General features: G+C 38.5%; 1 protein-coding gene across 1 annotated transcript in view; it reads right to left on the bottom strand.

Moving 5' to 3' along the window:
• Positions 1 to 13620, bottom strand: part of bmpr2b (bone morphogenetic protein receptor, type II b (serine/threonine kinase)) — a 75979-nt gene extending 62359 nt beyond the window's left edge. The window contains exon 1 of the mRNA XM_079880536.1: positions 12856 to 13620. Coding sequence (XP_079736662.1) covers positions 12856 to 12934 — 79 coding nt within the window. The 5' untranslated portion in view covers positions 12935 to 13620. The remainder of the gene's footprint in view (positions 1 to 12855) is intronic.
• Between the last annotated feature and the right edge of the window lie 265 nt (positions 13621 to 13885).

Below are 13885 nucleotides of genomic sequence, written 5' to 3'. Positions count from 1 at the left end.
AACGGTTACTCCATAAAAATATTCATTTTAATATTTTATTCATAAAATAAAGCCACACCAGCAACAACAAAAAATATAACGTTATAACACATTCACAGGTGTATGTTTGTTGAGTAATTTACAACGGCTTCGAACGCGGCTCAACCAATCAGAATCAATGGAACTATCCGTTTTATAATTATAATTACTATAATTACTGCTTTTACATGATACACAACATGACATTTTTATCATTAAATTAAAACTTGAAGTGGTATAAAAGTTCTCAAAACCATATGAAACCAACACAAATGCAAAGAGTACATTTCTAAAAAGACACATGCATTTAAACTAGATAGTAAAATATTTGTCCTTTTTTTTTTTTAATCAGACACTCTTATACAGTATGTCATTGACCCACCTGTCACTTTTGTTTTTGGACATCGGTCTAGACGAAGACATAGCTTGTGGAAAGAGGACACGTACCATCAGGGCTACTCATGTCTACAAACTCCTAGTTTCAAAAGTAGTTGAACATCTGTGTCCAAACAGTATTAATCACAAGAAGGGCCTGACAGCGCCAACCTATTTTTGTCACGGGCAGAAGCTGAGGGCTGAACTTGTATCTCATTAAAACGTAAATACTACACAAATTATCTTGAATCCAGCTTGCTGGGATTCATAAATCGTTGATGGCTTTGGCTCGAGGTCAAGCCACTGACGGCAGAGCTAATGTTGATGTTGCACGTGTCAACAGTCATCTTCCACAGGGACGGAGCAAGTTTGCTCACAAACCCAATAGGAACGTGAGAGAACTGCATTAAGTGTGTTCATAATTTAGCAGAAATGCACACAGCAGGGTCATTATTAATCGTTCAAAAATGTATACAATATTTATCTCAAAATGAACCCACATTAACACGCGGGTCACCTTAAAATACGAGCCTTTCATGCACCAACAACTACATGGCAACAAGATCAGGGGTGTTTAACGGCTGGCAGGTTTGTCAGCTCCTCGCTTTTTCCACTGGCTTTTCTCGATCAGGTTTGCCGTGTGACTGTGGCGGAGGGCAGCTTGAAAAGCTTCGGAATTGAGCCTCTGACCACAGAGAGAGTTGTGCCAGGGTTTTGAAATACCCCTCCACAAATACACCTCCCATCCAGAGAGCTCTGGTGTGCACTTGCCTCTCACCACCCAGACATGTAGGCGCTGTTGGCAAGAGAATGGATCCTCCTCCCTCCGCTGGAGAGGCTACGAGACTCGGCAAGTTTTCCAATGCAATGCAGCTCAACTTGGTGAGGTAAAGTCTGCTTAAAGGGTTACTTCACTCAAAAATAAATACATTAATTACTCACCCTCATGTCCTTCCAAACCCGTAAGACTTTCGTTGATCTTCTTAACGCAAATGAAGATATTTTTTGATGAAATCAGAGAGCTTTCTGTCCCTCCATTGACAGCTATGCAACTACCACTTTGACGCTTCGAAAAAGTTCATAAAGAGATCGTAAAACTAGGCTAATCCATATGAATTTAGTGGTTTAGTCCAAATTTTCTGAAGAGACTCGATCGCTTTATATGATGAACAGATTGAATTTAGGCTTTTGTTCACATATAAGCATTCATCAACTCACACATCAGTTATGGTAAACAGAAGCTCAAGCATGTTTACTTGACGTGTGAGAACCAGTGAGGTTCATTCTCGTGTTACGCAGCACGTTTGAGTTTCTGCAAGAACCAATAAGGTTTGTTCTCGTGCATCAAGCAGGTTCGGTTGAGCTTCTGTTTATGTTCGCTGATCAAAGTTTAAATGTGAATAAAAGCTTAAATTAAATCTGTTCATCATATAAAGCGATCGAGTCTCATTAGTACATTTCGACTAAACCGCTTAAAGGACAAGTTCGGTATTTTACACATAAAGCCCTGTTTACAGATCGTTTCTGATGAAATAGAACGGTTAAGATTAAACTTTTGACAGATGCTGCTGTCGCGAGAATTTTAGGTTTATTTCGCTTCCCACCCCCCCTCAAGAATGGTAGTCTATGTGCACTGGAACAATCCTTCCTAAAACGCATTAAACTTTCATTTAAAAAGAGATGAAACTCACCGAGTGGTCAGGGGTGTTCACTGATATGCTCATACAAAAATCGCTGCAAAAGATGCTTTCCAACAGGTGTTTTACCATTCGTTGTAAAACTGTGGATCTATTTTTCCAAACGTCTCACACCCGTAGATTCTTCCGTTGAGAGCTTGAATAATAGACACTCCAGCCCAGTTGGTGGCGATAATGCACATTTGCCAATTGCAAGCAAACCACTGGCATTTCACTGAATACACAGAAGAAGCAGAAGAAGAAGCGGCGGAGTAATACCGTACCTCACACAGCACATTCAATGCAAGTCAATGGAGTTGGACAAAAACTATGATAAAACCTGTTGGAAAGCATCTTTTGCAGCGATTTTTGTATGAGCATATAAGTGAACACCCCTGACCACTCGGTGAGTTTCATCTCTTTTTAAATGAAAGTTTAATGCGTTTTAGGAAGGATTGTTCCAGTGCACATAGACTACCATTCTTGAGGGGGGAGGGGAAAGCGAAATAAACCTAAAATTCTCGCGACAGCAGCATCTGTCAAAAGTTTAATCTTAACCGTTCTATTTCATCAGAAACGATCTGTAAACAGGGCTTTATGTGTAAAATACCGAACTTGTCCTTTAATTCATATGGATTCGTTTAAGATCAGATGAGACATCTTTATGAACTTTTCGAAGCGTCAAAGTGGTAGTTGCGTAGACTGTCAACGGAGGGACAGAAATTTCTCAGATTTCAACAAAAAGATCTTCATTTGTGTTCCGAAGATGAACGAAAGTCTTGCAGGTTTGGAACAACATGAGGCTGAGTAATTAATGACGGAATTTTCATTTTTGGGTGAACTAACCCTTTAATGCCCATCTTCGTCCAACCTGGATGTATTTACACATTAAAGTCACCATGAAATAAAAATGCACATTTTTTCATGCAATATTGCAGTATTTATTAGAAACAATTTATCGTGCACAACTTTGTTTTTGAGCCCTTGTAATCTTTAATCAAAATAACTTCACCTCCCTCTTGCAGTGACATATTTTCTCTTCTCTGGTGGCTAAAACCAGAGAACCAGCTCTGGTTCTCTGGTACGCGTTTACTGGCGCGAGGGCGGGACAACCTGTCACTCAGATGACATCACAATCATCTGACGATCCAATCAATTTCTGATTGTCAAAATCAAGTCCTGCCCTATATTTCTTGTATTCACTCAGAAATAGATCACAATAAGGAAGAAAAGACTATCGAAACTATCGTTTCATGTCGACTTCAACTTTACCACAAGATCTTAAGAGGAATTGTGAAAAATATTTAACCAAAAGGAGAAGATAATTTTTTAGCCTCTGCTCGACTTGAGCAAAACAAATAGACAAAGCCTCACATAATAAAAGCAGTTACTTAGAAACATTATGCCATTTTGTACAACCCAGACCATTTTAACGCAATTTTGTGCAGGTCGCAGATCATTCTTCGACGTAACAAATCAATTTATCAAAGCTGCATCTGTTATTTCATGACAGCGTAAACTGCTGCATGTTTCTGAAAGCAGGCTCAACGGTGCTCATAGACAGCTGGGGTAAAGAGGAACAGAGCGATGGACTGAATGTGGCAGATAGCCAGAGGAGAGCCACTGCATTTTAATGTGAGCTAGACTGAGGGTGTGTGCTTGTGTTGGTGCTCAAAGTGGGGAAAAAAAATAGGTGCTGGTACTTCCTTTGATATTAGCACTACCAAATTTAACTCATTAGATTGGCTAAATGTTTACTAGAGGTACATTTAATCAAAATAGTTTTACTCTATCTGTGTCACTTTTTAAAGGCAATTAGAAGAGCAGAAGCACAGTGAACATCAGTGTTTAAAATCATAAGTACTAATAATCTTAATTTAGATTTAATCTATATATCTATACTTAATCAATATATATGATTTATATTTATCATAAATTAAATTCAGATCAAAGGTAATCATTTGCTTGTCTGGTGAAATTTAAGTTCAGTAATATCATCTATTATATGGAAAACACTGTTGATTGCACTAATGTTATTACTGGCACCCGAAAACCTTTCCCTTATCCATCCTCCAAACCGCTTATACAGTAAAACAGTGATAATGTGAAATTGTATTCATTTAAAATAACAGTTTTCTATTTTAATATATTTTTAAAATGTAATTTATTCCTGTGGTGGCAAGCTGAAAGTTCAGCAGCCGTAATATATTTGCTAGGGAGAGCGACAACATTTCATGGTGAGGTTAATGTCAGCACGGTATGGGCTTGAGGTTTGGGCCCAAAATGGTTTTATCCACAGGTTCCACAGTGGCCCGATCTGAATTAGCCCCAGTCAGATTATATATGATGAGATTCATTTGAACCTCATGGAAAAACTATTTAGTGTCCAAAATGCCTACGTTGGCCCCACCATGAAATGTTGGATGGGAGATGGGCCGCTGATTATGAGGACTAGTTGCTCATCGTTTCATAGAATCTTTTAATTAAAAAAATAGTTGCGGCTGTTAGCTGCAAAGGAGATATCCCTGCTGATTCATTCGCCCCATATTAAATCATTTACCCTGACCATGGTCTATCTACAACATGTACCAGAATAACAACAGTCAACACATTGCAAGACTAAACAGTCTTTGTGTAGTGAGAGCAACAGGGCAGATCTTGTTGAGCATGGATAGTTGCAAAAACAATTACGGTTACTGTGAAAAGCATGGTGCAGAATTTCCAGAACCATATACAGATGAGCACTGGCTCACAAACCTGATGTATCATATTTGATAATCACGTTAACATGTTTTTTTATAAATAAATAAATGGGGATCAAGTAAACCTTCAGTTGCTTCAGTCCAGTAAGTGTTCATCTTGAAATGTTAATGACAATATAAATGTTATTCTTACATTTACTTTATAAAAATCAGTGAGGATTTCACTGCAAAAAGGCACGTATACCACAACCTAAAAGAGGAAGTTTTTAGAATGATACTAAAAGGCCTTTTCCTTGCTAAAACAAGTATAACAATAGTATGTCCAAATTCACAGAGCTCATAAAAGAGTAGGCAAAAGGTACCTGTATGACCTACTACTTCCGGTGGGATTCGGAAGTGTGCATACGATGGGCACTTTACTATCCCATGAGGCTGCGGGAGAGGATTTGTGAATCGCAGTGAAGCGACACAACTGACACTGGTAGGTCACATGACATGATAATGACAACATGGCAGATGTAGTACATCCAGATTATATTCATACTACACCCATTCATACTATATAGAGTATTAGCTATGACTTGACAACAAATGGTAAAGCCCTATTCGCACGGGATAAGTATTACCTGGTGACCTCTAGTCATTTGTAATAATTGCGGTTGTCAGTGATCTTAATCCCGTGCGAATCGGCCATGTCTGTAATTTGTAAGGTAAAAATTCCCCCGCAAATGACCTACCATCTTTTCAAGGTTTTTGTTTCCTGTGCGCTTTTTTATCCATCTTTTGCAAAGAATGGAGGCTGCGTTGGAGTGTTTTGATAGTATTTTGGGTGCTGGGTCATATCACTATACACAATACAACTATCTAATTTGCAGAAAGAGAAATCTGAAAACCATGATTAGATGGAGATGAATGACAAGGAACATTCTTCTGTTTATGATACATCATACAGCTAGACCTATAAGACATTTCCAAGCAATAGCCTATTGACATCATATCTGGGAGATAAGTCAGTAAATTCGAGTAAAATCACAGGCTTCGCTTATCCCGTGCGAATGCGCCACACGAAATTCAGATGTGGGTGGGTAATTTCCAAATCGCACAAGGTCCCCAGATTATACTAATCCCGTGCGAATAGGGCTTAAGACACTCTTCTCCGCTCCTCCAATACATAAAACATTAGCCTTATATATGTATAAGCAGAGACGGTTCAAAACGTCTGCAGCACTTCATTCACAATATAGCCGGGGTGGAGTTATGCTGAAAGTTTGAGGAGCCTATGGAGTTACGAGGTTTAATCACAAGCTCTTTTTAATACTTTTCATTGGTTAAATATTTGCAAAGCCCACCGACAGAGAGACGTAAAGGGTGACAAATAGTAATGATTTATGAAAAAAAGATGAAATATGCAGATATGAGGTTTCTGCCCAACAGTGATATTTTAATTTGTATTCATTTATAAAGTAATTGTCTAACAGAGTTTTAGCAATAGAGTAAAATAATCATTTTACAAAATATATCATTTCTCCTCATAGTAATTGGGCCACCCTGGACCTGTGAGCACAGGCCACGAGCCTAGAATGCCTATGCATAAATCCGACCCTGTGTAGGCTACAACAGATTTTACAACACCGTTTTGATGAAGTTGACAATTCAAATGCCTTTGAAATTTGCACATTAAATACAATACAGTACGAATTATAGTGTTAATCCACCACAGTGCGCACAGTCCACCTCAGAAGGACGGTAAACGACGCAACAAACCCATAAACCGGAGTCGTAATTTTACGAAGGGAGTAAGCGAGGAAAATAATGACAACAAATTAAGCGGCTCTCAGAAACCTGAGGGACGTGAGCGATTAGAGACGCATAAAAAGAACAAGATCGAAACGAGATCTAGAAATTGGTGTTTTGCCCCCCGAAGCAACGTGAAGAACTGCAAAGGGGCCACATTACATTCCTCAAGTGAAATGATTTTTCAATTAGTGTAGTGAACTGCGTTTGGAACTTGGAAGGGGGGAGAGTCTATCAGAGGAGGGGGCTCAGATTCAATCAGTTAGGCTGCAGACGGAGGGCACTATGTGAATGTGTTGAGGGGGGGTTGGCGTCACCACAAGGGAATCTCTCTCTCTCTCTCTCTCTCTCTCTCTCTCTCTCTCTCTCTCTCTCTCTCTCTCTCTCTCTCTCTCTCTCTCTCTCTCTCTCTCTCTCTCTCTCTCTCTCTCTTCTCTCTCTCTCTCTCTCTCTCTCTCTCTCTCTCTCTCTCTCTCTCTCATCTCTCTCTCTCTCTCTCTCTCTCTCTCTCTCTCATCTCTCTCTCTCTCTCTCTCTCATCTCTCTCCTCTCTCCTCTCTCTCTCTCTCTCTCTCTCTCTCTCTCCCCAGCCGCCCTGCCCCTGGAGCCAACGAGAGAAACATTGTTTAGTCTAAATCCTGCTAGTGCAGGGCTACACACTCCAGATCCCCAACCACACACACGGCAAAACACACAAACAAGAGGAAATGCGCACCGAAAAACAACAGTGGACTTCAAGAACAGAAAATCTGTGCATTTGCTGCTTTATTTTGAAGTGTCACGCTACAGACAGCTGTATACGTGATACACGCAGCAAAAAACGCAGACGCCACACTGACATGACATGCAATACCATATACCGTGCTGAGCAGTGACACCACAACCAATGCACACATGCATATGGCACACCCATCCTGAACTGCTATCAGAGTACAAATCAAAAACGTGGAAATGCTTGACAGAGTGTGACAGCCAACTCCTACTTCCCGCCCTCCCCCACAGACAGACGGGCAAATTCCTTAAAGGCCGACAGCTCAGACGCAGACGGTAATACATAACACACAGGGCAACAAACACACCGCTGCGGCGGGACTACGGTGTGTCTCAAAGAAAACATCAGGAAATATCACAGAGCGTCACGTCTGTGCTAATTTGCACTCGTTTTAAGTTCCGCAGAGATAATCATCTTTGCTCATAAAACGCTCAAATTAGAGCGATGGAAAACCTCAAAGGAAATTATATTAAGACCAGACGTTTGAAATCATATATTTGGGTAATTACAGAATGGGATCCAATGTAACACTTCCCTGTGTGTAATTTTATGTTAACCCCTTTGGCGTGATGAAAAGGAAGAAACGTGAAAACCAGAGTAGGCCTTCCACCTTTTAAGTAAGAACAGCAGCACATATGTATAGCATACTCTGGTAAAGTGGTATTGGATGGTATACTATGGTAAAACTATCAAAATAGAGATGAAGCAGGGAGCTCCCGTTATATTTTGTAGAAAATTAAGTGTTGCACTTTAAGCCTGGCCTATAATAATATACGTATAGTATTGCATGGAGGAAAATACTAATATTTTTATTTTACTTAATTTATTTTAATGTACTGTAGGATAGAAAATGAAAAGTTTAGTTAAAGCTTTTAAACTGTAGTATGTTAAAAGCTAACTTAATATTACTTTTTTTTTTAAACAAATATTTCCATTTTTCACAACAGTTGGTTTAAGGACAAACAGTAATTAGCAGGCTTTTAAAAGTTTGGGGTTAGTAGATTTTTTTTTTTTTAATTCAGCAAAAGAATTAAGGATGCATTAAATTGATCAAAAGTGACTGTAAAGACATTTTATGCTACAAAAGATTTCAATTTCAAATAAATGTTTTTTGGAGATAATAATAATAATAGGAAACGTTTCTTGAGCAGCAAATCAGCATGATTTCTGAAGCATCATGTGACACTCCTGGAGTAATGATGCTGAAAATTCAGCTTTTCCGTCACAGGAATAAATTAGATTTTAAACAACATTCAAATAGAAAACAGTTATTTTAACTTTAATGATATTTCATATTACTGTTTTTACTGTATTTTTGATGGAGCCTTTGTGTGACCATAGACTTTGTTTTAAAACACATTAAACAGTACTGTATATAAAAAATAGTGCTGGTACCAATGGTACCAACTATCATAAACATAGTATCATGATTGCAAACATTGTTTGTTATGTGTTATTGTGTTCAAAGTCACGTTAGATAAAAGCATGTAATGTAAAAATGTACATTAAATTTTTTTAATGTAAATGGTACCGTGTCCAAAAAAACCCATAATATCTGTATACGTAATATAATTTATTTTTATATATATATAAAAAAAAGTCACTTGGCAAAGCCTGAGAAATTCTGCCACTGTGTGTGAAATAAGCTGCTAGTTTGTCAGCAAGTTCAGATACGGTGTCCAAGATAAGACATGGGTCAAGACACAGGCTTAATTGTGTTTCTAACATGGTGCACAGTCCATTATCCAGAAATTGATGCACAGTCTCCACAGAACGTCCTTGATCAAGAACACAATGTCTCTCTTCATGGCCCAGCTAGAATCTCATACCACGGCCTGTCGTCTCTGAAAAGCGCCAATACCGTGTATGAACTATCGCCAGAGCCTTAATGGTCATGTTACACATGTGTGTGTATATGAGTAATGAGTGCTGATGGGCTTAGCAGAGTGGCAAAAGATCCATAGCTTCATGCTCTCACAGCGGTCACAGACGGGGTAATGACTCTCGCACACCGTACAGCCTCCCCTTCAGCTTAATCTTTTCCATGCTCGACAAACCGTCCTGTCGCTGGTTCCTGAAAGGCCCAACCCCAACTGCGGTACATTGCAGTACTAAACTCCCTCAAGTGAAACTAACTACCCATCCAGATCTAAATCACTGTGGCAGCTCCTAACGGCTTTAAAATGAGCTTGTGACGAGTCCACGAACCGGTTTACCAGCATGGTTGGACAAGACCACACTTTTAATTACCATGTCGTCTCCATTGTGTGGTCTTACCTCTGTAGTCACAACCGCAAAGCTGAAATCACATTCCTCACGGGACCTGTGGGTTTGAAGGACAGATGATGGTGGAATATTATGTGACCTAGTACGATCACTTTAACTAAGGAGAATTAGTATGGCGATAACACTCAGCTGAAAGGAATCTGACAAGAAGCTTTTGTTGGAGATTGACTATATTTGAAATGTGAATGAGCCATTTCTATTGGTGTGCCCTGAAGGTTCAACCAAAGATGAAATTAAAAAACATAGCTTAAGTTATGACTCATAATAACTGTAAAAGCAGTCTCTCTAGCTCTTCCATTTCTCAAAATCAGTACTGGGTTATTTTCATGACCGGAAATTATCTGGATTAATATAATATAAAGAAGATATTTTTGTGGATGCGCTTGCTGCATTCAAAGACAAAAACAAACAGAGCATTAACAACAAAGTAGCCTACTATGATGATACCAACATATTGGACATGTTCCACCATGATAGGACCAATTATTCTTTGAAGTACCATGTACAAACCATATTTGAATATGGTAAACATGCAGTAATGTGGGTCATGGTATTACCATGTGACACATCACTGTACCATGGTATCATTACAGAACTGTAAGGTAAAAGTGACACAATCAAATAAAAAGTGTGGTGATTTGTAATTGATTCATTTGTTGTTGATGCATATGCTTGCTGTATACAAATCCTGCATATTCCCAATGTGAATATTAGAGAATCTAAGGATCTTACTTTCCATTCGACTTTAAGCTGCACTCATTAATGTTTGGGATATATTTTGCTGGCTCTTATTCATCCCAGTGGTCTTGGACTTCATACTGACAAATCAACACTGACAAGCTTTTCTGTTTCTTATCAAAAAAGAAAACAGCTTTTGTTGTATTCCTTTCCATTCTACAGTTCAAAAGTTTGGGTTCAGTAATACTTCTGTGCTTTTGAAAGAATTCGCTTCTGCTCACCAAGGCTGCGTTTATCTGATCAAAAATACAGTAAAACATTAATATTGTTGTGAAATATTATTACAAATGAAAATAACTTAAATAAAAGTAATTTATTCATGTGATGGCAAAGCTGAATTTTCAGCATCATTACTCCAGTTTTCAGTGTCACGTGATCCTTCAGAAAACATTCTGATATGCTGATTTGCTGCTCAATAAATAATTATTTTTTTATCAATGTTGAAAACAGTTGTTCTGCTTAACATTTTTGTGGAAACCATAATACATATTTTTAAGGATTATCTGATAAACAATTTTTTTTTTCAAAAATAAATGAAAAGGTAAAACTATTTACAAATTGGTATTTTTATTTTTCACAGAACTCTTTAAATTGCATGACACTGTAGGTCATGTGATCTCAACATGGCAGCCTCCATGAGTGTAAGACATTTTAAACATATTTGTCAAAAAAGTTCTAATTTCTTTAGGAGTAAATGACTGGGTGCACCTTTGAGGAATAGAGCACAACTGACACGTTCATAATCCCATCCTCTCCATAATCTACTGTACAAGTGGAGACAGAGACCGTTATCTCACCGAGGTCAAGGCTGAACCCAAAATACATTTCCAGCTAGCATGCAGTTAGCTCACATAAACAATAACTACCCTACAAAACTCTAAGTCTAGTAATTGACGCTTAATTAGGGAACAGACTTGAATGAATTATTGTGTACAGCATAGGGAAATATATCCGTTCATCACATTCCTGTAATGTTCTAGGGACTTTTCAAGGGTCTCAAAACAATCAATGGTACAATAATCACATGCTTCTGATCTGATGACCAACTGCACATCACATCAGGGTAAACAGGCTCAAATGGCCGACACACAGCATGGTCGATCTGATCCATATGAAAGCAAGAGATAAGAAACAGACATCAAAACACACTCTCTGATAATGATCCCCAGTCTGTGTGATTTATACACACACACAGCCTTATTTTAACTTGATCCTGCACTACACTATTGCCAACATTTTCACACACAAAAAATTGCAACAGTCCAGTTTTTTGTAATTCTGTATTTCGAGTCCTAAAACAGACATATAGCCTATGAGCAAGCCATCATCTGATTATGAAACCAACAATCCAGGCAGAAACGTTTCTAATTTCTCTCCAAATATCCCCCAAAGCGCATGCCTGTGTAACTGACCAATGCAGAGTCAAAACACTTCAGTTTAAACAGACTAAAAAACATTATTAAAGTTCATTATACTGACATCAAACTACCAAAAACAGGATTCACCATAATATGTGACCACTGACTAATGACTGAAAACTTGAGTCTTGATTCATATACCAGGAAACATTGTCAAAACATTTGCTGCATTCAAAAGACAAAAACATTCAAAATACAGACAAAACAAGAGCACTAAAAAAGTAATACCAAAGCAATACCAAGATTTTAGGACATGCCCCATAATAAAAATTTTTTTAAATAACATACACTTTTAAAAGAATTATATGATCAATAACTTATAACAACTTACATATTACTTACATATTTGCAACTCATTAAAATAAGTTAATAACTGAATAAATGTTTTACTCAGTTTAATGTAATTTAAGTTGAAATGACAAACATTCAAGTTGATTGTACTTAGAATTTTAAGGCAGCAACAGCAGCAAAAAATATTTTTATTTTTTTTTACAGTGAGTGCATTAATAAGATAATTCAGAAACATGGACCATAATATTACCATCTGACACCATCACTGTGCTATTGTACCAACAGGCTTCCAATGTGTTCAGGAAATGCATCAATGCAAAAACTAATTCATCACAAATCCATCAAAACAATTTAAGTTACAACTAATATGCAAATCCAATACTATATATAACCAATTAAATTCTGCATATTCCCAATATTCTGGAATATTCTCTCTAGGTCTGTTCTTTCTAAGTAGCACTAAAATCACCTGCTTGTGTAACTGTCAAAGTAAATCCACTTTAGTTTAACTAGACTAACACAGAAGACGCCCTTCAAGTTCAAGCTATTGACAATGATATTGAAACAAGATGCACCTCAACAACATCACTCAGTGAGTGAACCAGCAAAGCAATAAGAAGCACGACAGTCCAGACAGTTCACATTTGTACAGTAAACCGATTCAGTTCACCTCACATTAGTGTCCATGCTGCAGCGGTGAGTGATTCTAATGAACAACATGCACATAACTCTGTAATATGGATACACATAATATCAGTTGAAATGTAGATCTGAAGCATATTTACCAGCCACAGCACCGAGCAGAAGCATTGAGCACAGCCCCAGTGACAGTACTGATGTTCGGTTTAGGATCCGCACTCTCATCCTGATGATAGTCCCGGTGCTTCTAGATGGGTTCAGCTCCAAAAAAAAAAAAAAAAAAAAGTTCCAGTAGATTTCCTTTTTTTCCCCCTCTTCTCTATCGAACGAAGTTCAAGCTCATGTGCTCGGAGGGAATAGTCCGAAATGAGACGTGCAGATATAGGTTTGGAGGCAATGCATGCTTTTAGATGCCTTTGGGTTTCTGTGTGCTTTGATAAATAGATTATAAACACATTTTCTCCATGCTGGTTCGGAGTTTGAGCGATTACACTTCTTGCAATCCTCGCATGTCTTCAGCCTTTTTAAGAGAGGGCTTAAAATTGCTGTGATCACGTCTCGGTTGTTATCAGCGTTTATAAACAAGATTTAGTTTCGATCTATTTGGTTCTGGTCCAGACGCTCGAGCAGTATCTCAATATGGGTCAGGTTTCTTCGTGTCAGCCCGCTTCAGTCGATGTTTAGCTTCACGAGCTGGCGACATGCCCGACATTTCCCGGCTTTATCCTATTTTATTCCCGCATAATGTTTGATAAACAGCGCAGTGACTCTCAGTCGATGATGGGCGGTAAACTGATCGCTGGTCAGGGTCTGCTCGGGTAAATTAACGCATTTCTCCCGGTGTGGATGATTATCGCCTCGCGGATCGTGTTGAGCTCCCGCGGCCGCTCTCGGTAACTTCAGCTCCGCCTAGAGCAGACAGATGAAGGGTAGCCAAGTCCTACTCCTCCACCCCCACCTCTCCCTCTCTCTCTCTCTCTCTCTCTCTCTCTCTCTCTCTCTCTCTCCCTCTCTCCAATCCAATTCAAAATTGTGTCGCTTTCTTTCTCTCCTTTCACCCTTACAAATTTACCATGGTTACATTAGTTTCCGCCAAAACACCACGCTTACTACTGCATTTTATAAGCAAAGGTTACTTGTAATTATTTTGAAGTTGGACTGCTTGTATTTTGATTG

The sequence above is a fragment of the Squalius cephalus genome (genome assembly GCF_949319135.1).
Source record: "Squalius cephalus genome assembly, chromosome: 9".
NCBI lineage: Eukaryota > Metazoa > Chordata > Actinopteri > Cypriniformes > Leuciscidae > Squalius > Squalius cephalus.
This window is presented reverse-complemented; position numbering and strand designations above follow the sequence as displayed.